This window comes from Canis lupus, chromosome 5 (assembly GCF_011100685.1).
Source record: "Canis lupus familiaris isolate Mischka breed German Shepherd chromosome 5, alternate assembly UU_Cfam_GSD_1.0, whole genome shotgun sequence".
NCBI lineage: Eukaryota > Metazoa > Chordata > Mammalia > Carnivora > Canidae > Canis > Canis lupus.
Window position 1 is genome coordinate 47,120,037 of NC_049226.1, and position 25,092 is coordinate 47,145,128.

General features: G+C 39.7%; 1 protein-coding gene and 1 long non-coding RNA gene across 6 annotated transcripts in view; one reads left to right on the forward strand and one right to left on the reverse strand.

The window, feature by feature from the left end:
* The window catches only part of ALG6 (ALG6 alpha-1,3-glucosyltransferase), a 66,705-nt gene extending 56,215 nt beyond the window's left edge, over positions 1–10,490 (reverse strand). For 2 of the 5 annotated variants that reach the window (XM_038537293.1, XM_038537291.1), the window contains exons 1-2: positions 10,373–10,489; positions 3,599–3,695 (exon numbers count right to left, since the gene is read on the reverse strand). In XM_038537293.1, coding sequence (XP_038393221.1) covers positions 3,599–3,680 — 82 coding nt within the window. In that variant the 5' untranslated portion in view covers positions 3,681–3,695; positions 10,373–10,489. Of the gene's footprint in view, positions 1–3,598; positions 3,696–9,682; positions 9,804–10,372 lie in introns of all 5 variants that reach the window. The other 3 variants (XM_038537292.1, XM_038537294.1, XM_038537295.1) reach the window with 3 other exon arrangements.
* Positions 10,491–10,539: 49 nt separating this feature from the next.
* Positions 10,540–14,046, forward strand: LOC111095933. The gene is made up of 3 exons (XR_005358890.1): positions 10,540–10,850; positions 11,026–11,185; positions 13,833–14,046. It is a non-coding gene; the product is annotated as an uncharacterized LOC111095933 (long non-coding RNA).
* The last annotated feature ends 11,046 nt before the right edge of the window (positions 14,047–25,092 follow it).

The following is a 25,092-nucleotide window of genomic DNA, read 5'->3' on the forward strand; positions in this document are numbered from 1 at the left end:
TCTCCAGGATCGCGCCCTGGGCCAAAGGCAGGCGCCAAACCGCTGCGCCACCCAGGGATCCCTATAGTTGTCTTCTTAAACAGCATACCAGATCATGTGAATTCCCTGCTTAAAAGCCTCCACTGCCTAAAAGATAAACCCTCACACATTACTTTGGCTCACATTCTGGCCCCGTTTATTCCTACATCATCGATGGTCCATCTTAACCATGCACCCTGTATTCCAGTCACACTTACATCCTCAACATATCACAGAGAACTCTTGGTCTTTGTTCATGCTATTTCCTGTCCCTGGAATAGTCTCCCCGCCTCCGTATCTGCCTAGTAAATCCTCCCTCAATCCTTTTCAGAACAAACGTGTTATCATTGTTTTACTCTAAGCCTTTCTTTAAAAAAAAAAAAAGATTTTATTTATTTGTGAGAGAGAGAGAGAGAACACAAGCAGGGGGAGTGGCAGATGGAGAGGGAGAAGCAGCCCCCTGCCACCCTCCAGCAGGAAGCTGGATGGGGGGCTCCATCCCAGGATCCCAGGATCATGATCTGAGCAGAAGGAAGATGATTAACTGACTGAGCCACCAGGCATCCCTACTCCAAGCCTCTCATCTGAATTAGAAGTCTCTTGTGTTCCAGTCTACTTTATTTATATCACACTATATTTTTATATAGTACATATTTACAAGTCTGTTCTATCCACCTGACTCTGAACATCTGTAGGGAAATAAAAGGGTGATTCAGGGACCCAATTACAGTGTGGGGATAGGGGGGGATTTCCCCTACACATGCAACAAGCAATTCTCAGACACCAACTCCATATCTACAACTCAATCCTAACACTATCTGCCCAAGAGATGCCATCAGATTCCACAGGTTATGGGTTCAGTACTATAAGATTGCCCCCACCCTCCATGTCAGAGGCCAGTCATAAGCCCAGATTCTGGCCAACTAGTTATCAATCAGAGGTTCCAACAACCTCCTCCAACCCTGGATGACAACTGCAAGTCTAAACTGTTACCTGTGCTTCTGATTGGCAGATGTTCCCACAACCTCCTCCTTTGGTCTGATTAATTTCCTAGAGCAGTTCTCAGAACTCAGAGAAACATTTACTTACTAGATTATCAGTTTATTATAAAAAGATGTAACTCAGAATAGCCAAATGTAAGAGATGCAAAGGGCAAGGTATGGGGAAAGAGCGCTGAGCTTCAATTCCCTCTGAGTCTCCATGTGTTCACCAGCTCCATCCTACTTTGGGGTTTTTATGAAGGCTTTATTACAAAAGCATGATTGATTAATCACTGGCCGTTGGTGACTGATTCAACCTCCAGCCTCTCTCCCCTCCCTGGAAATCAGAGGGTGGGACTGAAGGTTCCAACCCTCTAAAGACCCAATTAGGTTTTCCGGGCAACCAGTCCCCATCCATAGATGGGTCCAAAAGCCAGTCATTACCATAGCAAAAGACAACTTTATCACTTTCACTTAGAAAATCCCAAGGGTTTTTAGAGGCTCTGTGCCAGAAGGAGGACAAAGACCAAATATATATTTCTTATAAACCACAATATCATAAGAAAATACCATTTATTATTCTTGGTCACCCTGAAAGCCAGACTGAAAGACTTGATCACCAGTAAAGTATTTTTGCCCACACAGCAGACACTCAATAAACATTCTGGGGTTAAATGATCTGATGTAAAGATCAAATAACAGAACAGTTGTGAAGCATTAATATGCTGATTATATTCCTACACTACCAAAAAAGAAAATATGTTTCATACATATGATCTCAAGTAATCCCCACAACCCTGTTAAAATATATATTAATATTCCCACTTTGTAGAAGAGGTACCTTTGTAAAAGAGGTTCATAGAGATTAAATAACTACCCCAAGATCCGGCAGCTAACAAGCAAAGAAAAATAGAGATTTGAGCCCAAGTCTACTGCTGCATCCAAGTGATTTTACTTCTTCATTATTTCTCAGATTCATTTATCTATCTTTTAAATAGCTTAGTTCAGGACTTCTTAGAAGCACAGAGTGGTGTCATAAAAGCACTGATTTTGGAATAAAATACAACTATATTTGAGTCCCAGTTGTCATTTATCGGCTGCCTTATTTTCCACTTGTAAATTAGAGACAATACCTATCTTCAGTAGTGTGGTAAGTAAAAGAAAATGCTAAAAAAATAAATAAAATTAAAATTTAAAAAAATGCTTAGTGTCTAGCATATGGTAAATACTTAAAATAGCTCTTATTTCTATTATTATGATTATGTCATTTGTCTCTTTACCTCCAACCTGCTTCCTATAAACCTTGTGCATTATTACAAAGTTATCTTTCTAAAACACAAGTAATTTGCCAAGCACAGTGTTTAGCTAAATCTCCAGCCGCTCCCTCCGCATCGTTTTGTTCCTTCTTTTTATACTCCAATACTGACTACTTAAAACCATGTTCTCGGGGATCCCTGGGTGGCTCAGTGGTTTAGCACCTGCCTTGGGCCCTGGTCGTGCTCCTGGAGACCCGGGATCGAGTCCCACGTCAGGCTGCCTGCATGGAGCCTCCTTCTCTCTCTGCCTGTGTCTCTGCCTCTCTCTCTCTCTCTCTCTCATGAATAAAATCTTTAAAAAATAAATAAATAAAACCATGCTCTCACTCTACCATCCTTTTGCCCATGTTCCCTATTTCATTTGCCTAGCAAGTTCCAACTCATCCTTCAACCTTGAACTCAAATGTCATCTTCTCTGAAAAGTTTTTTCTAATGCAACTTGATCATTCACTTCTCTATGTAACCTTTGTACTTTACAAATACTTCTAGTCATAATTACCACATTGTCCTGTGACCACTTACCTACTAAAATGTGGACACTTTCAGTACTGGATATTCATGTACTCTAGCACCTAGCAGTGCCTGGACCATGAGCAGTGCTAAATAAATACAGGATTGAATATAATCCTATCCCCCCTCCAGGACCATGTACCATTAATTCTCCCTCCTCTTCTCTTACATCATTCCCAGTCTTATTCTCCATTCCTCTCTTCCTTTCAGTCTAGTAACATGGCCTCTCTACCCTAAGCAAACAAAAGCCTCTTTTGATTCCATTCCCACCTTCAGGTACTAGCTCAGTTCTCTTTTTGATACTTAATATGTAATCATTTATCAACTTGTCATCTTCCCCATTAAAATACATTTTTGTTTTCTCATGTCATAAAGCCTATGCTTCTATTTAGCTCTTACACATATTATTTTCACTAGAATTCAATGTTTATTTTCTTGACCATATCAAAAAAGCCTCGAATTCTTCTGTCCCATGGGATCCCTGGGTGGCTCAGCAGTTTAGCACCTGCCTTCGGCTCAGGGCATGATCCTAGAGTCCCAGGATTGAGTCCCACATCATGGAGCCTGCTTCTACCTCAGCCTGTCTCTGCCTCTACCTCAGCCTGTCTCTGCCTCTGTGTGTGTGTGTGTCTCTCATGAATAAACAAATACAATCTTAAAAAAAAAAAAATTCTTCTGTCCCAGTCAGATATCTATAAACTATTATAAAAAGGAGGACGACAAAACTGTTTAAAGGAATATTTATCCATCTTTTAAAGAGTAAAGATGTGTTACCTGAATAAGAATTAAGAGAAACTGTCCACCGTACTGTTAGTCCTATTAAGACCACAATTGTCATCAAGTGCCATTTCTCCATATTTCTTCTTCAAATCTAAGGAGGGAAAAAAATAGGACCAATGCCAAAATACTTTTAATGCATAGTCAGTTACTTCTTTTCTTCATCAGAGAAATGTTATTAAATTCTTTGGGATTAGGAGTTTGAGAGAATTTTAAGTGATACTTCATTTCCAGTTAATATTGACTTTTAGGTCTATGAAGAAGTAGCCTGGAGGGAAAAAAAAAAAAAAAGAAAGACCAAGATTTAGCTGAGCATGGTACAACAAAGAACTCATTAAACCAAGTAGGAAGATAAAGAATTCGGGTGTCAGCAAGAAGGAAAGTGGGTAGTTTTAAGTTCTTTATTCCCTAGTCCTCTAGTTGGGAAATATACCTCAAAAGGCAGCTCTCCATGTTGTTAAATGGGATTCAATATATGTAGTAAAGATATGGTAAGGATGTGGTAAGGACTGGTTCTTACAAGGTAACAAAGAAAAACAACAGATATATAGATAGCAGAATCAATTCCATCTAAAGCATGTTTACCTACATGTAAAAAAAAATATAGTTTAAAAGGCATGATTTATCTTTGGTACAGAGAGGAAGAGGAATTTTACCTTTCTATTTAGTTTCAGAAAGTATTCTACTAATTTATGTAGTTTGATTTTTACTGTTCTTCCAAAATATACTTTGACTAACCACATCTTTCTATCTTATAGAATGAACCTCTACAAGAACTAATAACCCCAAGTCTTTTTTTTTATACCATAATGATTTTGGTATTTTTTTTACATGTTTTTATTTAAGTTTGATTTGCCAACACATAGTAACACCCAGTGCTCATCCCATCAAGTGCCCTCCTCAGTGCCCATCAGCCAGTTACTCCATCCCTCAACCCCTGCCTCCCCTTCCCCAACCCTTTCTTTGTTTCCCAGAGTTAGGAGTCTCTCATGGTTTGTCACCCTAATTTTTCCTACTCAATTTCCCTCCTTTCCCTCATAATCCCTTTCACTATTTCTTATATTCCACGTATGAGTGAAACCATACGATGATTGTCCTTCTCCAACTGACTTATTTCACTCAGCATAATACCCTCCAGTTCCATCCACATCGAAGCAAATGGTGGGTATTCATCATTTCTAATGGCTGAGTAATATTCCATTGTATATATAGACCACATCTTCTTTATCCATTCATCTGTCGAAGGACATAGAGGCTCCTTCCACAGTTTGGCTATTGTGGACATTGCTGCTATAAACATTGGGGTGAGAAAAAAAAAAAAAAAACATTGGGGTGCAGGTGTCCCAGTGTTTCACTGCATCTGTATCTTTGGGGTAAATCCCCAGTAGTGCAATTGCTGGGTCATAGGGTAGCTCTATTTTTAACTCTTGGAGAACTTCCACATTGTTTTCAAGAGTTGCTGTACCAGTTCACATTCCCACCAACAGTGCAAGAGGGTTCCCCTTTCTCCACATCCTCTGCAACATTTGTTGTGTCCTGTCTTGTTAATTTTCGCCATTCTCACTTGTGTGAGGTGGTATCTCATTGTGGTTTTGATTTGTATTTCCCTGATGGCAAGTGTTGCGGAGCATTTTCTCATGTGCTTGTTGGCCATGTGTATGCCTTCTTTGGTGAAATTTTTGTTCATGTCTTCTGCCCATTTCATGATTGGATTGATTCTTGGGTGTTGAGTTGGTAAGTTCTTTATACATCTTGGACACTAGCCCTTTTTCTGATATGTCATTTGCAAATATCTTCTCCCATTCTGTAGGTTGTCTTTTAGTTTTGTTGACTGTTTCTTTGGCTGTGCAGAAGTTTTTTACCTTGATTAAGTCCCAAGAGTTCATTTTTGCTTTTGTTTCCCTTGTCTTCATAGATGTATCTTGCAAGAAGTTACTGTAGCCAAGTTCAAAAAGGTTGCTGCCTGTGTTCTCCTCTAGGATAATAACTTTTAAGACTGGAAACCCAAGTCTTAAGAGAAAAAGCAGTAAAATGCAATTAACTATTTATATCTTTCTTTCTTTTTTTTTTTTTTTTTTTTTTCAGTTTTTTCCTTGGGTTGGATGGTTTAAAAGCAAAAAGCTTTGGGCAGCTCGGGTGGCTCAGTGGCTTAGCGCCACCTTCAGTCCCGAGTGTGGTCCTGGAGAACCGAGATTGAATCCCGCTGTCAGGCTCCCTGCATGGAATGGAGCCTGCTTCTCCCTCTGCCTGTGTCTGTGCCTCTCTCTGTGTCTCTCATGTATAAATAAATAAAATTAAAAATAAATAAAAATATAAAAATAAATAAAAGCAAAAAGCTTTGAGAAATTATGGGCCACAATTATGCGCCACAGGATATACTTTAAATATAACCAAAAAAATACAATAGCCAACTGTAAAAACTAGGAGAAAATTGGCACATTCCACCTACTGAGCAAAAAAAAAATTTTTTAAGGATGTAATAAAACATGTTAGTTTTATTTATTTTTTATTTAAGTTTTTCATTTTAATTCTAGTATAGTTAACAGCGTTATATCAGTTTCAAGTATACAATATAGTGATGAAAATTATTCTCTTATTTAAATATCGCAAAGGTCAACTCTAGAACTAATGAAGTCCAGCATCTCAATTAGGTAGAATGACTCAAAGTAGTAAATAAGACTATGTAAAAATATCATGCAAATTTGAATTATATAAATGCCCTTTCCTCCCTCCTACAGCATCCATTTTTAATCATTTTACTATTCACTAGAACTTCTATCACAGAGGCAAAGTAAGGGGAAAACTTAAAATTCAATCCCTTTCCAAAGTTGATTCTTGATTTCATACAAGGTTATTATAAACTACTCAGATTCTTTCTTTTTTTAAGTAGGCTCCACGCCCAGTATGAAGCCACCGGGGATGCCCATCAAAAAGCCCCTTTTCAATATGCTGCACTCTACATTCTAGAATTGCAATACAACACTATATTTTACTTAGATATCATGTTTAAAATTGATTTTAGAAATGCTAATTCCGGGATCCCTGGGTGGCGCAGTGGTTTAGCACCTGCCTTTGGCCCAGGGCACGATCCTGGAGACCCGGGATCGAATCCCACGTCGGGCTCCCGGTGCATGGAGCCTGCTTCTCCCTCTGCCTATGTCTCTGTCTCTCTCTGTGACTATCATAAATAAATAAAAATTTTAAAAAAAATTTAGAAATACTAATTCCTAGATTTGAAAATATAGCTTAACTAATATTCCATCTAGGAAATTTAAATCACTAATATGACCAAGTTAAGTCAATAATTCACAGTTCCAGAAAATCCTGTATAAGTACTTCCTCAGGAATCTTAAGTAACAAAAATAAGAGTGCCAATAACACCAAATAATCATAACAAACTTTAAAAGAACATAATGCTTAACTAATATTTGCTGCTGATCAAGTTGGCTAAGAGCACAATGGTGGAAAGGAAAACATAAAGAATCACAACCAAGGGGATCCCTGGGTGGCTCAGCGGTTTAGCGCCTGCCTTTGGCCCAGGGCGCCATCCTGGAGTCCCGGGATCGAGTCCCACGTCGGGCTCCCGGCATGGAGCCTGCTTCTCCCTCCTCCTGTTTCTCTGCCTCTCTGTCTATCATAAATAAATAAATAAATCTTTAAAAAAAAAAAAAAAGAATCACATCCAAAAAGATCTGAACATCTATGATGAACTAAATCTAATTCCAGAAATGACAGAAATAAAATCAAAGCTCTGCACTTAAATGTGAAAAAAATCAATAAAAATCAACTGCATGAAGACTGAAAGGGAGGTAACATGTCATAAATAACTGTCAGTCCTATAGGAATGCAGAACCAATGACCAGTGTACTTTGATTTAAAAGTAAAAAGTTTAAAAATGAAATTAAAAGTAAAAAAGCTTAATTAGGTTTTTATTTAAAGTTTTATTTTTTGTTTTTTAGTAATCTCTATACCCAATGAGTAGCTCAAATTTACCATCCTGAAAAATCAAAAGTCACATGCTCTTCCGACTGAGTCAGCTAGCCAACTGGCCAAGTAAAAAGCAAAAAAATATATATGTTAGGAAAGGTTTTTTAACAATGATAGCTGTCCAAAAATGAAACAAGCAGCTTGAAAAGGGGGTTCTTCTCTAACAGGTTCAAAAAGAAAACTGAACAACTACTTGAAAGAATATTTTTAAAGTGTAGAACAGATGACTAATTTTTAAAGTGTCTACTAAATCCAATTTTGGAAATATATTATGTGCTAAATTAATATAAATCCTGAAAATACAAAAGAAGAGTTGGTTTCCCAACACATTAATGTTTCCATAATTCCCAAGTTACCCAGGATCATCAGTTTTGAGGTGTTTCTTTGTTATTTAGTAAAATGGATAGGCCTTCCCATCCTTTACAAGTGACTCCCAGTAGAAGTTGAAGGGCATAAAAAACATCTCTTCCTCACTTTCTACTTAGAGTAAAATGCAAGTACTCCAGCCATAAGACCCTTTAAGATCTGACCTCTGCCAGCCTCTCAGATTTCATCTCCTCCCACTTTCCAAGGTCTTCCTACTCTTCCAAGGACCCATCAATTTCATTATCCCTGTTCCTTTCCTCTACTTGGAATGCTCTCACCCAGCTCAATGGCTAACCTTTTGTCATTCCTCTTGTGTATTAAATCACCCCTACCCCACTCCCAAAGATCATCCCTGACCATCCTATTAAAGTTTCCACCTCTTACTGTTTGAACCATTTACCTTAATTATTTTCACTATCAGAAATTATCTTTTTACACAACACAGAACAATCTCACAAATACTTAGTAAAAAAAAAACTAGATAGGGGCACCTGGGTGGCTGTCACTTGGGCATCTGCCTTTGACTCAGGTCATGATCTCAGTGTCCTGGCATCAAGCCCTGCCATCAGGCTCTCTGCTTAGCAGCGAGTCTGCTTCTCCCTTTCCTTCTGTGATCTCTCTTGCTATCTCTCTCCCTCAAAAATAAATAAATAAATAAATAAATAAATAAATAAATAAATAAATAAAATCTTTTTTAAAAATAAAGACAAAGAAAAAGCTAGATACTAGGGGTGCTGGGCTGGTTCAGTTGGTGGAGTTTGTGACTCTTGATCTCAGGGTTGTGAGTTCAAGTCCTAAGTTGAGTGTAAAGGTTACTTAAAAACAAAACCTTAAAAAAATTAAAAAAATAAAAAAACAGGCTAGACACCAAAAAATACATATTATATGGTTCCTTTTATGAAAGGCTCATAAATAGATAAAACTAATATATGGTTAGAAATCAATAAAAAGGGATGCCTGGGTGGCTTAGAGGTTGAGTGGCTGCCTTTCGCTCAGGTGGTGATCCTGGTGTCCTGGGACTGAGTCCCACATTGGGCTCCCTGCATGGAGCCTGCTTCTCCCTCTGCCTATGCCTCTGCCTCTCTGTGTGTGTCTCTCATGAATAAATAAATAAAATCTTAAAAAAAAATCAATAAAGAGGTTACCTTTGGGGAGAAGAAGGAATGGTGACTGGGAGAGGTCTCCACGGAGGCTTTCTAAGAAGCTGTAAATGTTCTGGGGCTTTGCAAGGGGAGTGGGGGTGAGGGGGGTCTTGTTTTTAAGAGAGAGAGAGGGGACGGAGGGGCAGAGGGGAAGGGAGGGGCAGAGGAAGAGGGAGAAAGAGAGAATCTTTGACAGGCTCCATGCCCAGTAGGGAGCCCCAAGCTGGGCTCCATCTCAAGACCTTGAGGTCACGACCTGATCAAGAGTCCTTGTCTTAAAGGCCTGGGCCATCCAGGCATCCCCAAAGTTGTTTTTTGATTTGAGTGGTGGTTAAAAGATGCGTTTACTTCACGATATATCAGCAAGTTACAAATTATGATTGCTGTATTTTCTTGTACATATGTTATATTCCAATAAAAAGGCATAAAAGGAAATTACGTTTAAAAAAAATAAAATTATATTTCTTTGACAACTAGAATATAAATTTCGTGCAAGCCAGGCAGGATCCTCTCGCCTTTGCCCCTGGGTCTATTCCCTGCACTTAGAACAATGTGGCAGAAAGCAAAGTACTCCTAAAATACTTGCCGAATGGAGATCTTCCTGTGTATGAAGGCAGCAAGTAATTTTAGGGTCATTTGTGGCTAATTATAAGGCTTAACGGATCTCTTCTTGAACAGTAAGAAGGGCTCTGTATTACTTTTTCCATCTGCAAAGCAAAGCACAGTAACTTTCTAACCGACCCACACGACACGAAGTTTTCACGCAGGTGGCAGGTTAAGTTTTCCCTCCTACTTTGCCCTAAGATGAGTACATTTCGGTCAAAACCAAATATAAAACAAAACCTCGGCGGTTCGCTTCGGAACAAATTCCAGGGCCGAATTTGTTCTTTTGGAGTCTGAACGGTCCGTCCCCCAAAGTGGGCCCGACACCCAGTGAGGAGCATGTCTGGCATAAAGGGGGGGGGGGGGGTCCTAACGCTTCTCCTCCGCTCCTGCAGCACCCAGACCCTCAAGACCGCAGGATCAAGGGCGCCAAGGAAGCCCAGGCCGCCGCCGAGCCAACGCGCCCCCCGCCCCCGCCCCCCAGCGAGCCAGCAGGCCGACCCGGGGAGGCCCCGCCAGCTGCCCCCTCCTCTCACACCTGGAGCGGGGGAGGGAGCCCGGCTGCCACCTGCGCGCGCGGTCGCTGCGCGTCGCGAGTCCCCCTCCGCCGCGCTCCCCTCCGCCTCCCACCCCGGCCGCGCAGCCCGGACGCCCCAGGCTCCCCGCCTCTTACCCCTCAGCCCGCGCCACGGCGGGGTTCGCGCCCGCAGCTCCCCGAGGCAGGCGCCTGCGCGCTCGCCCCCGCGGCGGAGCGCTTCCCTCGCGCCTTCCGCTTCCGCGTGCGCGCGCGTGCCGGGCGCCGGAGCGAGCCCGTCGGGCGTGAGGGGCGGGGCCGGGGGAAGGCGCGGAGACGGGGCGGCGGGCTTAGGAGGCGGAGCGGCGGGCGCTGGAACCCGAGAGGCCTCCGGTCCCGGGTTAGGCCGGGGGCAGGTGGAAAGCCCCTTGCTCTTCTTTCCCGGGATGATGGCCAAATCCTGAGCGGCTGCTTAGTCCACGGATTCCTGTCAGGGGCGCGTCCCGGCTCCCTTCACAGAGTGGAGAGCCCTTGGCTGATCCTCGCCACCGGGCAGTGGGTCTTCCTCAGACCAGAAAGCCAACCTGCTTCGCCCTCTTCAAGCCTCATGCCTGCGAAGAAGAATGTACTAAGGCTGGTAAGTCACTTCATGCAAGAAACATCAAGCGTCCGACCACTTTTGAGAGCCTGTGGGTTGTGCGGAAGAACAGGCCTGCCTGCCCTCAAGTAGCCACTACCCCTCTCCTGTCGGACGGCTTGGATCACCTCTTCCCAAACTTGCCCGAAATAACTACCTTCCCTCCTTTGTTCAGAGAATGCACACATTTTTGCCTGCTGAATCCTGCCCTTCTCTATAAACCAGCACCTCTGATTCATAATCCATAAGTACCTGCAAATATTGGACTATGGCTTTATACTAAGTGGGTCTGCACAACTCTCTGGATCTACTTTTCTTCATCTGTGAATTGAGTGGTAAGTCTAGGTAAACTTCTAGATCTAAAGATCAAAAAACGTTATTGTATATTTAAAAGACTGTCAAGGGGTACTTGGGTGGCTCAGTCTTTTATTTATTTATTTTTAATATTTTATTTACTTATTCATGAGAGACACAGGCAGAGGGAGAAGCAGGCTCCATGCAAGCAAGCCCGACGCGGGACTCGATCCCAGGTCTCCAGGATCTGGCCCTGGGCTGAAGGCAGCGCTAAACCGCTGAGCCACCCGGGCTGCCCGGCTCAGCCTTTTAAACATCTGCCTTCAGCTCAGATCATGATCCCAGGGTCCTGGGATCCAGCCCCATTTGGGCTCCCCCACTCAGCAAGGAGCTTGCTCCTCCCTCTCCCCCACCCCCACCGACTCCCCCCCCCCCACCCCCCTACCCCGCTCTGGCTCTCTCTTGTTCTCTCTTTCTCTCAAATAAATAGATAAAACCTTTTTTTAAAAAAATAAAATGAGGGCAGCCCCGGTGGCTCAGTGGTTTAGCGCTGCCTTCAGTCCGGGGTGTGATCCTGGAGACCCTGGATCGAGTCCCACATCGGGCTCCCTGCATGGAGCCTGCTTCTCCCTCTGCCTGTGTCTCTGTTTCCCTCTCTCTCTGTGTGCCTCTCATGAATAAATAAAAATCTTTAAAAAAAAAATAAAAATAAAAAATAAAATGAATGAAAAATAAAAGACTGTCAAAACTAGAAATATGGAGAAATGTGTGACCAAGTCCCTGCCCTCAAGAGATTTTTCATTAGAAAGACATTTTCATGCATAAAAAGATAGCAAAAAAAAAAAGATAGAAAGCAATAGAAGGGAGTACATGCTAAATGTCAGATTATTGATATATGCATTGAGTACTGTAGTTCAGAGAAGAAATTAAAACTAAATTAAAAGCTATCAGGAAATGCTTTCCCTGGAGCAGTCAGCTGAGCTTTGAAGGAAAGCCTGGAGGATGGGAGTAGAACTCCAGGCCAAGGAGGAAATGGTTAAAGCCAAAGTTGTGGCAGCTAAAAAGTGCAGAACATTTCCTGCAGTTCCAGATGGTAGGTGACAAAACTGGAAAGGAATAATTGGGGAAGAGCCCTGAATGTGGTGGCTGTGGCATTTGGAATTTATTCAATGATCAGTAAGGAACCATTAAATGACTTTTAGCAGGGAGTCAAGTGTACAGTACAATGTTAGAGAAAATTTAAAGTGGTGATAACCACTTTATCAGATGAATCAGAGAAAGAGATAGAAATCATTATAGTAGTCCATGCATGATTAGACAAAGGCCTGGACTGAGATGGTAATAGTGGAACCAGAAAAGAAAAAAATCAATGCAACAGGAAGAATGGACAGGTCCTGGTAAACAGATATGTAGAAGTGAAACAAAGGAGAGGGTAAAATCATGGAAAGTTCCCAAGGTTTCATGTTGAATTACTAGAAAATCTGGGATGCCTGGGTGGCTCAGTGGTTGAGTGTCAGCCTTTTGCTCAGATCATGATCGCCGGGTCCCAGGATCAAGCCCCACATCAAGCTCCCTGTAGGAAGCCTGCTTCTCCTTCTGTCTATGTCTCTGCCTCTGTGTGTCTCTCATGAATAAATATATAAAATCTTAAAAAAAAAAAAGAATTACTAGAAAATCTGAAAGATCTAGGGAAGCTTAGGGAGAAGCTGGTTTGGAGGGCAAGACCATGCACTATATTGAGTTTGAGGTGACAGCAAGACAACAAATTAGTAATCTGTAGATACCGGTTATGAATCAGAGCCTAGAAAAACAATTGGGGTTGAAAATAGAGATATGAAAGTCTTTCATTTGGCTGAAGAATAAGGGAGACAGTTCAGTGGGATAATAGACAACCATACTTCAATAAACCCATATTTAAGGTCAAAAGGAAAAAGACAAGATGATGAAGGATATTTCATGGTTACAAGTATAGGGGAGAATCCAGTACATTGCAAGATACAAATATTAAGCATCTTGTGGACAAGAACTATGTTTGACACACTAAAAATCATCATGTTTTATTGAATTTTATTGGCTCCATCAATTGTAAGAAGCACCTACAGGTAAGAAAGCTCCCATTTAAACCAGTTATCACTGTAAAATATAATTTCAGAAATATTAATATATGAGAAATACACATCTTCAAATGATGAGATTGGTATAAGCCTCTCTCCTAGCTTCTGGCAGAGAATTAACACATTTTTTACTTAAAATGTTCATTGAGGGATCCCTGGGTGGCGCAGCGGTTTGGCGCCTGCCTTTGGCCCAGGGCGCGATCCTGGAGACCCGGGATCGAGTCCCACGTCGGGCTCCCGGTGCATGGAGCCTGCTTCTCCCTCTGCCTGTGTCTCTGCCTCTCTCTCTCTCTCTCTGTGACTATCATAAATAAATAAAAATTAAAAATAAATAAATAAATAAATAAATAAAATGTTCATCGAATAAATAGTAGAAGGGACTTCATAGCTGAACAGCCCCACCACCACATCTACATCCTACTTCTGTTCTTTCCCTCTAGTAGATACTATCATTGCTGAAAGCCCAGTGCCTGTACATAACAGATTCTCAGTAAATGCATTTTGAATGAGGTCATTAGGGTAAGCCCTCATCCAATCTGACTGTGTCCTTATAAGAAAAGGAATTTGGTCACAGATATGCCGATACACAGAGGAGAGACCATGTGAAGACACAGGGAGAAGATGGCCGTCTACAGCCAAGGAAATAGGTCTCTGAAGAAACCAACCCTGCTGACACCTTGATCTTGGACATCTGACCTCCAGAAGTGTACCAAAATAAATTTTTGTTGTTTAAGTCATCCTATTGTGGTATTTTGTATGGCAGCCCTAATAAACCAATACATACCTTATGAAAGGTACTCTCAATACTCGATGCACCAGGCAAACTTCTTCATATAAATCATAGTTTTACGGTAGTTTCTAGCTCCTTCCCGAGATTACTAAGAAACTAAGGAAAACCTTTTCTATCTTGAGCCCAGAGCCTTCCTGAATCTATGTGAAAATCATTCATCTGATTATAGCTACTCTTTGAAATAGAATTATTTTTCCCGTCTGTACATCTTCCTAATTTGATCCTTGTATGTCATTTTCCTTCATTCTGCAATCTGCAAGTTTCATTATTCTCTTGCCCTCTCCAAGGAATAAGCCCACCTAAGTAGGATAGAGTTAGAGTTAACCCCCACATTTCCAAGTTTCATGATAGCCATTAGCAAAATAGTTTCTTTTATATACTAAAAACCTGGGCAGCCCCAATGGCCCAGCAGTTTAGCGCCGCCTTCAGCCCAGGCATGATCCTAGAAACCCCAGATCAAGTACAGTGTTGGGCTCCCTGCATGGATCCTGTTTCTCCCTCTGCCTGTGTCTCTGCCTCTCTCTCTTTGTGTCTCTCATGAATAAAATCTTTAAAAAAAAAATCTTTCATATCCAATCCTGTTAATCCAGACAATAACTCAGAATCGTAGAACAGGTATTATTATCCCTTTCTGATATACAAGAAAACTTGAAAGCAACATTTCCCAAAGCATGCTCTATAGAACTTTCATTCAGTGAAATAAATATTGAAAAAATATATATTTATATATGAAGACAGTCTTGTTGCAGAGATAAATTTGGTAACAATTGACTCTAGGGATGCCTGGGTGGCTCAGCAGTTAAGCATCTGCCTTCAGCCTAGGGCATGATCCTGGAGTCCCACATCGGGCTCTCTGCATGGAGCCTGCTTCTCCCTCTGTGCCTATGTCTCTGCCTCTCTCTGTGTGTGTCTCTCATGAATAAATAAATAAAATCTTTTCTTTTAAAAAATTGACTCTACTAATGTAAAAAGGATTCCTTACTCCAAGTCTTTTTAGAGCCTTATGTATATCATGATTCTCCAAGAGAATATGGCATTTTCAGACTTCTTTGACCATGGTATCCTATCCCCACATTCTACTCCACCTCCCACTTCCCATCTTACAGAGTGGTCCATGAAACACATAGTTGGAAATACTGGTTTGAGACATTGTGTGATTTCTGTAAGAGCAAATAAATGTCAGAATTATGATTAAACATGGATCTTATTTTATTTTCAGGTCCATAGAAAAGAACTCAGAAACATAGAGATTGCATACCAAAAAACGCCAAACCATTGACATGAGGACTGTCCTTAGTAAAACTATGAACTTTGAAAGTTAATTATAAAATAAAACTAAGTGGAAAAAAAGCAATCCCTAAAAATCAGAAATAAAATTAAAAAAAAAAAAAAAAAAACCTGAAATGCGTATCCAGTTGGTGGCTCAACTATAAAGAAAATAACTCTGCCAAGTGATTTTAAAACAGGGTAACTTGGGACGCCTGGGTGGCTCAGCAGCTGAGTGGCTGCCTTTGATTTAGGCGTGGTCCCGGAGTCCGGGGATGGACTCCCGCATAGGGCTTCCTGCATGGAGCCTGCTTTTCCCTCTGCCTGTGTCTGCCTCTCTCTCTCTCTCTCTCTCTCTCTCTCTCTCTCTGTCGTGAATAAATAAAATATTTTGAAAAGATGCTTTAGAAACCTTTTTTAAAAATACATGGTAATTTGGCAGTAAATTCCTACTACAATATAACCTAAGGAAAAAGATCTGTTTAAAAAAATAAAATGAGGGACGCCTGGGTGGCTCAGCGGTTTAGCGCCTGCCTTCCGCCCAGGGCGTGATCCTGGAAGCAGGAAGCCTGCTTCTCTCTACCTATGTCTCTGCCTCTCTCTCTCATGAGTAAATAAATAAAATCTTTAAATAAATAAATGAATGAATAAAATAACTGCTATTAGTAAATGTGTTGTTGGTATTAGGACTAGTGCTGTATGTGTAAAGTGGGATAAAGAAAATGAAGGTTTATATGATAATTCAAATTGTATCATGCTGGTGTTTTGATATCAAGATTCTTGGTATGAGAAATGAGTTAAGATGTAAAATGGAAGTTAAATATCAGTATAAACTCATGATTTGGGCAGCCCAGGTGGGTCAGCGGTTTAGCACCACCTTCAACCCAGGGCGTGATCCTGAAGACCTGGGATTGAGTCCCACATCAGGCTCCCTTCATGGAGCCTGCTTCTCCCTCTGCCTGTGTCTCTGCCTCTCTTTCTGTGTCTCTCATAAATAGATAAATAAAATATTTAAAAAAATAAAATAAACTCATGATTTATTTTACTGAATTATGGAAGGGAAGGAAAGAAAGAAGGGAGAGAGGAAGGGAGGAAATAGAAAACATACTGCCTAGCTTTTTTTACTGAGAGGACTTAAAACAAAGATGAACTCAGTAATAATGAGCATCCAGATTGTGGATCCAAATAACAAGCACACAGATTGTGTCTTGAAATACAATCCTATTATAAGGAACCAAGGATTCTGGGAGAAATAGCTAACTTGTTACAAGTCTGGAGAAAAAATAAATATACAAAAATCTGGGACATTTTATTATACTATCAAGGAAACTATCAAAAACTATAGCCAATGTCAAAAAGTCTCAGGAGCCAACTTGAAGAAACTCCTACTGGCCATAAATGAGACACATTGAGCATCAGTAAGCATAATAACCAATGGATTGAAACACATCAAATTTGAATTGTCTGTGGAATCGTTGCATTCTCCATGAGCTCATGATGATATTAAAAAATCACCAATGGAGGAAGCTAGTAAACCACTTATTTCGAAAACTGGTAAATAAAGAATCAGTTATTCTGCCTTTGTTATACAAATTATTCCACTGGGTAGCCAAATAGTTTTTACATACACACACGGTCACCCTTGTTTCAAACCACTGAACAGCCTTATAGATGAGACTAATTGCTTTTGGGACTTCAGAAACTTACCTCATATTTGAATGGGACCAAAGTGGAATCAACCCTAACTACATCATTTTCTACTGTGAACAGAGTGATTTAAATGTCTTTATTGCGGGGCAGCCCTGGTGGCTTAGCGGTTTAGCACCGCCTTCAGCCCAGGGCATGATCCTGGAGAGTCCTACGTTGAGCTCCCTGCATGGAGCCTGCTTCTCCCTCTGCCTGTGTCTCTCTTTCTCTCTCTCTGTGTGTCTCTAATAAATAAAATCTAAAAAAATAAAGAATAAATGTCTTTATTGCTTAAACGAAGCTAATTAAGGTAGTTTATAATTATTTATGGATATACTCATTTACTCAACAAATATTTATTGCATAAATAGCCTGCTCTTAAGGCGTCTATAGACCAGGGGATCCCTGGGTGGCTAAGCGGTTTGGCGCCTGCCTTTGGCCTAGGGTGTGATATTGGAGTCCCGGGATTGAGTCCCATGTTGGGTTCCCTGCGTGGAGCCTGCTTCTCCCTCTGCCTGTGTCTCTGTCTCTCTCATAAATAAATAAATAAAATCTTAAAAAAAAAAGGAGTCTATAGACCAACATTTTATACAGTCCAAGAGATAATAAATCGTTATTATTTTTGCTGTCAATTTCAGATGCCACTTCTAATATTCTCATACAAATTCAAAATTTTCAACTGTATATATATAAAATCATACATATAAAATAATTTTGTTGATATGGACCATAAAAGAAATAATACGTGTTCCTGCCACATAATTCAAACACTGTTGTAACAGGATCTAGGAACAATTCTAAGAAGTTCATATTTTTGTATCTTTATTTATATTGAGATGTAAATAAAACATGAAATATATATATCTATAAAGGTCTACAGATACAATTTGGCATGGAAATCTAAGTTCTTTAAAATCATAAGATTTTACAACTCTGTTTTTAAGTTACTAAAATGGAAGATGGTGCTTATATCTTTACAGATAAAAAGAGTTCTTTAATGTGGCAATGCAATGTATTCATTGGTTCATGGTCCCCAAACCTCCAAGGAGTGTTGCAAATCTACATCTCTCTCATCACCGGATTTTGAATTTAAATTTAAATATATGATATATGATATAACTTAACATATTTTGAAGAATTATAAACATCTATAATTTCCAATAATGAGTAACAATGTTGGGTCAGTGTTTAACTACATTTGTAAAGCCACTGTGATAACACAAATGCTACTTTATTACTTTATCTCCAGTGTCTTTCACAACTGAGTGGATTGTCACACTCTATTATGTGACACACAGATCCATTGGCTAGAGCTATCATGGTACTTATCTAAAACGGTCTTTGAAAATGAAAATTTGGGCTAAATATAAAGAAGGCAACCTGGCAGTAAGAGCTATTCAAACCAAAAAGTCTCCCCAAGGGAAATGGTAAGAACTCCATTTTAAAATAATATAAATCAAGATGGTAGGAGGTTCCAACTTGTAAATTTTACAGTAAATACATCAAGATTTAAAGTCAGATTTTTAAATAAATTTTTACTTATAGTAAAGGATGAAAGTCCATACCAGAGAAACAGGATAAGTCACAAAATAAAGCCTTTGCTTTCTACACAATTTTTTGCTTTGGCTCACCAATTTTTTAAAAAGATTGCCAAACTAAAAAAGAGCACTGAGGAGAAGGGTAAGACACAAAATATGTAAGGTGTGATTTTTTTTTTATCACCATTTTGTTTTACAGTGGGTTGGGGTTTGGTTTTAATGAGAAGGGAGATGGCAGATATTGTCAATAGCAGCACTCTGCCCCTGGGAACATGGATTAAAAAATCTAAATGAGATACCACATGTGCCCAATAATAGTAGCTACTACATATCACCTGAATGATTCTCATAAAACTAAAGGAAGAACCTAGGTGCTTTGATGGTGTGAAGGAAAATAATCCTTCCTAGATATGCAGTGAAGACAGGTTTGGAAAAAACTCTATAAAAAGTTATTTTCTATAATTGATGGAGTTAGTTTTCTGGAATAAGACTACTGTTGAATCCACAGTGGTCAGTTAAGCAGGAGAAATAACCTCTAGGTGCCCTTTCTTTCCTAGGATTTCTTTCAGGATCTGGAGCAGGAGGCTAGGAGGAGGAAAACATCTTAAATTATAGCACCCAAATTTGCAACCCAAGAATGTATATAAGAAAAAATAAAAACAACAAAAAGAATTTTTTTTTCTAAAACCTCTACCCAGAACTGTAATAGATGATCATTGTGTTTACATTTCAAATACTGGAGCACTTATTCTTTATAATTGTTCTTGGGAAAGAATGGAACTATTGCATTACCCTAGGTATACATTTGGGCTGATTGGGAGGGTGGGGCCAGAGAGTACTAAATCCTATTCAAATAAATAAGAGGGACTAAGAAAAGTGTGAACAGTCATTCTCCAAAATACACCCCAGTGAAATGCAATTACAATTTATCACATACCCTGCATTTTCCTCTCCAAAGAATTCTGCAGAACATTGTAGTTTAAAAGAAATGCACCAAAGCTGGTATCTACATTCAGCCCTAATTTGACTCCTTGATTTGTTATCTGCTAGAAGCTTTCTGTGTATACTCTTTCCAAATGAATTTTCCCTAAAGGCATCAAGGAAGTAGAAAACCTTTCTCTAAAGGTTCCTTTTCTAATTTTTGCCTCTTTAAAAAATATTCAGTTCCTGGGCAGCCAGGGTTGCTCAGTGGTTTAGCGTCACCTTCCGTCCAGGGCGTGATCCTGTGTACCGGGAATCGAGTCCCATGTCAGGCTCCCTGCATGGAGCCTGCTTCTCCCTCTGCCTGTGTCTCTGCCTCTCTCTCTCTCTCTCTCTCTCTGTGTGTGTCTCTCGTGAATAAATAAATAAAATATTTAAAAAATATATATTCAGTTCCTTTAAGCCATTGCACAGTGGGGGATTTCATTGAATTCTGGGTTGCTTTTTTTCTGGTCCTTCCTTGGTGTTACTGATTTGATTGAACCCTGCCCCTCCACCCCAAGATTGTATTGGGTCCTGGGATTGGGATCTAAGATATCCAGATCAAATTTTGGAAAACCTTGTGTCTTAATAATGTTCTCTACTTTCTCAGCACACTTATCTTACAATGAATTAATAAAGTTTTGGTAGTTGTTTAAATAGATTAAATGTCACACTTTAAATAGAAAGAGAAGGCTCTACCTAACTGACCTATTTTTCATCTGTGATTTAGAAAAAGGCAAGATTAGCATGGATATTGCATTTTCAAGGACCTCACCACTATTAAATAGACTGTTAAGTGCATTTTATGGCTGAAGAGTCTGTTCCCAGTTCAGTCTACAAGACGTGCTAAGTTCATCTCTACCTGCTACATTGAACATTCACTGACTAAAATACTTTCTGTGGATGTAATACCTATGCTCTGTATCTTTTAAGTACATAACTAAATATTTTAAGACTAGTAAAATGTAACTCAATAAAAGTCCCAAGAATATGTGTTGTCCCTCAAGAAAAATACAACGTTCATATATATCCAATGATATATATATATATATATATATATATATATATATATATATATATCCTGTACTCCATTAGCACCTGCTTATTATAAGGTAACCAGACTTTGAAAAATAACAGGCACTCACAAAATGGGATTGAAAGTCTTGTTTAAACCAAAAAAGCAACAATAGCTGGTTAAAACTCCATCCTCACATCAGATCATCTTGTTCACAAGATCTGAATGCTGTGAAAGGAGTGGCTTATGGGCTTATATTCTAATGAACAAGATAGATATTTTACCATTCATTCTCACTGCATTATGGGCCAACTTCAGCATTTTGTTGTAGTTCAGGGAACTTCTGACTTACTATTTACCTTTTTTATTTAGGTGATTTTTAAACATAAAATATCAATGAATGGGCATGAAATAAAATCTTTAATTTAAAAGTTAAAGATATAGGGGGATCCCTGGGTGGCGCAGCGGTTTGGCGCCTGCCTTTGGTCCAGGGCGCGATCCTGGAGACCCGGGATCGAATCCCACGTCGGGCTCCTGGTGCATGGAGCCTGCTTCTCCCTCTGCCTGTGTCTCTGCCTCTCTCTCTCTCTGTGTGACTATCATAAATAAATAAAAACAAAACAAATAAAAGTTAAAGATATATAAATTAAGAAATTATCATCCTGTATCTCCCTTGCTTTCATCAGAATTTATAATCTGGTGTGCTGTGTTAGCAAACACAAAATGAAGTAAGTCTGTTAAAGGAAAATTGTGTTAGAAGAGCTACTTACCTGCTTTTGCTTACTTGGCAGAGCAGAACTTTGATTTTAATTGTTTGGTAGACTAATTCAAATATCCATGAAAAAAAAAAAAAAACAAATATCCATGCATAGTAATAATTAAAGGGATTCTTCAATTCAGAACTTTATGTACCAAAAAGACCTCCTTAGGGGAAAAAAGATTATCTATCCTGAGGGTTCTCAATACCCAGGACTATATCCTAAGCACTTAAACCTTTTAAATTCCCTAACTTTAACTTTCCATGAGGAAATCTTGCTAACTACTCTAAATATATATCTCTTTAAGTTCTTTTTTTCCCCTTTCCACTATAAATAATGATATTTACCTCTGTCTGGTTGTCATGATTGTAATCATTCTTGGGGGGAGGGGCAGGAGGAGAAAGAGAATCTTAAGCAGGCCCCACACTCACCAGTGCAGAGCCAGACTTGGAGCTTGATCTTGTGACCCTGGGATCGTTACTTGAGCCAAAATCAAGAATCAGCCGTTTAACCAACTGAGCCACCCAGGTACCCCTAGATATTAAGCTTCTTAAGAGGGAGGAGTGACTGACTCTTGACTTTGGCTCAGGTCATGATCTCAGGGTCATGAGATCAAGCTCCATATAAGGCTCCTCACTTAGCAGGGAGTCTGCTTGAGATTCTTTCTCCCTCTGTCCCTACCCTGGCTCCATGCACATGCTCTCTCTCTAAAATAAATAAATAAAATCTTTTTAAAAAAAAGAGGAAAATGAATGCTTTATTCTTTTCTATGTTCTTTATAATTTTCAGCATAATACTTTGAACTCGTAGGGTCACAATAAACATTTGCAGGATAACTTAAAAATTAATTAACCAATCAATTAATAATCAAGATTATATTAATTAAAGACTAAGCAGAACTGTTAAAGCACTCCTAAATTCTCAATGGGCAGCCCCAGTGGCACAGCGGTTTGGCACCACCTGCAGCCCAGGGTGTGATCCTGGAGACCCGGGATCGAGTCCCACGTCGGGCTCCCTGCATGGAGCCTTCTCCCTCTGCCTGTGTCTCTGCCTTTGTGTGTGTGTGTGTGTGTCTCTATGAATAAATAAATAAAATCCTTAAAAAAAAATTCTCAGTGGGATCAACAAGATAATTTAAATATACTTAGCAATACATTTGGTTTGTAAAATCTCCCAAAAGGAAAAATCATCTAGAGCCATTTGAACATTTTATAAAGCAATTTTGACCAAGTTATTTATGACTTGGTAAATTATTTATCCCACAGATATACTAAGACTAGGTTTCTTAAATAAATAAATACATAAATAAAAAAGAAGCACTGAGACTAGACAACCTAGATAATTCAAATTCCCATTATAGGGGTGCCTGGGTGGCTTAGGAGGTTAAGTGTCTGCCCTCAGCTGGGGTCATGATCCTAGACTCCCTGGATCAAGCCCCACATTGGGCTTGGGACTCAGCAGGGAGTCTGCTTCTCCCTTGGCCCCTCACCCTGCTCGTGCTTTCTCTCTCTTGCTCTCTCTCTCTCTTAAATAAATTTTTTTTAAAGTTTTTTAATTCCCATTTTACTTTTCTCAGAATTGTTTGGATTCTTTCTTTAGTCTTACCTTCATTTGGTTGAGGTGTAACCTTCAACATTCTCAACTATGAGAGTAATTGGGCTACAAAGTTGTCAAGGTCTCTTGATCAAAGATCATTAATAAGCTTTGCTGGCAAAAGGAAATCTTACTGTGGAATTAAGAGCACAAGACTGGAAGTCAGAAGACCTGGTTCTATCCTAATGCTACCACTGAGTTAACTTACCCAAAACATTTTACCTTTCTGACCTCAGTGTCCTTCCTATAAAATTAGAAGATTTTATATAAGACAATCTCCAACGTTTCACCCAATTCTTCTAAAGATTTTTACAAAATAGAATTTAAGTAACCTTTACCCCTAACACGGGGCTCGAATTTACAATCTCAAGATCAAGAGTCGCATGCTCTTCCAGTTGAGACAGCCAGGCACCCTCCACCCAATTCTTAAAATCCTATGAATTTATTACAAATAGCATTATTTTATTCAAGTAATCTTTTATTTGAAAAAGTAATGTATGAATGCGGTAAATTAAAAATGGCCACAAATTCTTTCTTTGCAACTCCTCCCAATAAGAGATGGAGTCTATTTCCTCAGTCCATGAATCTGGGCTAGCCTTGTGACTTACTCTGACTAACAAAATGCAGCAGAAATGTTATGTGAGTTCCTCTGGGAGTCTGAGCCTCAATAAGCTTTGCAGCTTCAGCTCCTGGTCTTTTTGAACATAGGCATTGTATTAAGCTGAGGCTAACTGCTGGAGACAGATGTCTTTCATGACAGCCAGCATTAGTAGCCAGACACTTAAATGAGTTTCTCTTAAATCATCCAGTTCTTGTCTGGTCACCAGACGACTGCAACCACATGACCAAGAGAAGACCTTAGGAGAACTGCCCAGCTGAACCCAGCCCTAATTGCTGACCCTTAGAATTGTAACCAAATAAAATAGCTGTTTAGCCACTAAGTTTTGAGATGATTTGTTATATAGCAATAGATAACTGGCATAACATATCTGGTTAAAAAAAATGTTCAGAACAAGCAAAAAATATCTCTTCCTTCTTTCAAAAAACTTCATTCCCCAACCACAGAGACAAGGGGCATCATAATGGGAGCATATTATATCCAAAGCTCTCTGTCTTGCTTGATTCTCTTAATATAATATGTAATTTACTGCATATCATCTATATAAATGGTCACAAAGTATTCCATTATATGGATATAGCATAATTTTTCTAAGCAGGCCCCTTCAAATGGACATTTAGATGGTTTCTGCTTTTTTTTTATTATTTACAAAGATTGATGCAACGATCATCTTGGCACATATACATCTATGCATACGTGTTAGTGTATCTATGGCACATATACATCTATGCATACGTGTTAGTGTATCTATAGGAGGTAGGTATGAGGATCAAGAATTGTGCTCCCCCACTCAGATATGTGGAGAATCCACTCCAACAAACTTCCTTCCAATAGCCAGAACTAGCAGGGAAATCCTATGGTCCAGCCAATCCCAATGAGGATCCCTACCAAAAGCAACTTAATTTTTGCTTAGCTTTTTGTCTCCCTGCCAAAGTCACTCTATGTTGTCCTCAGTGCTGTGTGTTCCTCTTGGTACCCTAAAGCAGGCTTATGACCTTTCACCAAAAGCTATAAATGTCATATCCCTTGCCCAGATATCTAGCCTATGCCAAGAAATCTACCCAAGCTTTCTGTGATCACCAATCTCACCATGACCTCTCACAGAAAGCCTACTCCCTAACAAGAGAGCTACCGAACAGGTAAATGCAGATTAAAAAATAATAATGCCTAGCTTTCTCTGTATTACATCCCTAAAAGAATACTCGATTTCACTCGTTCACTTCTCAATTTTAGCTCTCATCTTCTTTTGTGCTCTCCAGAGCCCTTTTTATGGCTGGAGTTTTTCAGCTTTCACTTCTTACACTTTTGGAGCTGGCTTGGCCTTCTCCACATGGAAGAAGTGGCTTATAAAGAACACAAACCTCCTATGGCTCTGGTTCAAGGCATATGCCAGCATTCTCCAACCAAAGACTCTTAAATGCTCTCCATTGCCACTTTCCAAAAATACATGAACCCCCAATTATGAGAGACCCAATTTCTGAGTTACCTTACCATTCTGCCTCAGGCTGCTGAAGGTGAATAATACCCAGCATATAGGACCAAGACTTTCTCAGGGCGCTTTCTCCCAGATAAAAGGAAACTTCACTCACATATTCCCAGATCCTAC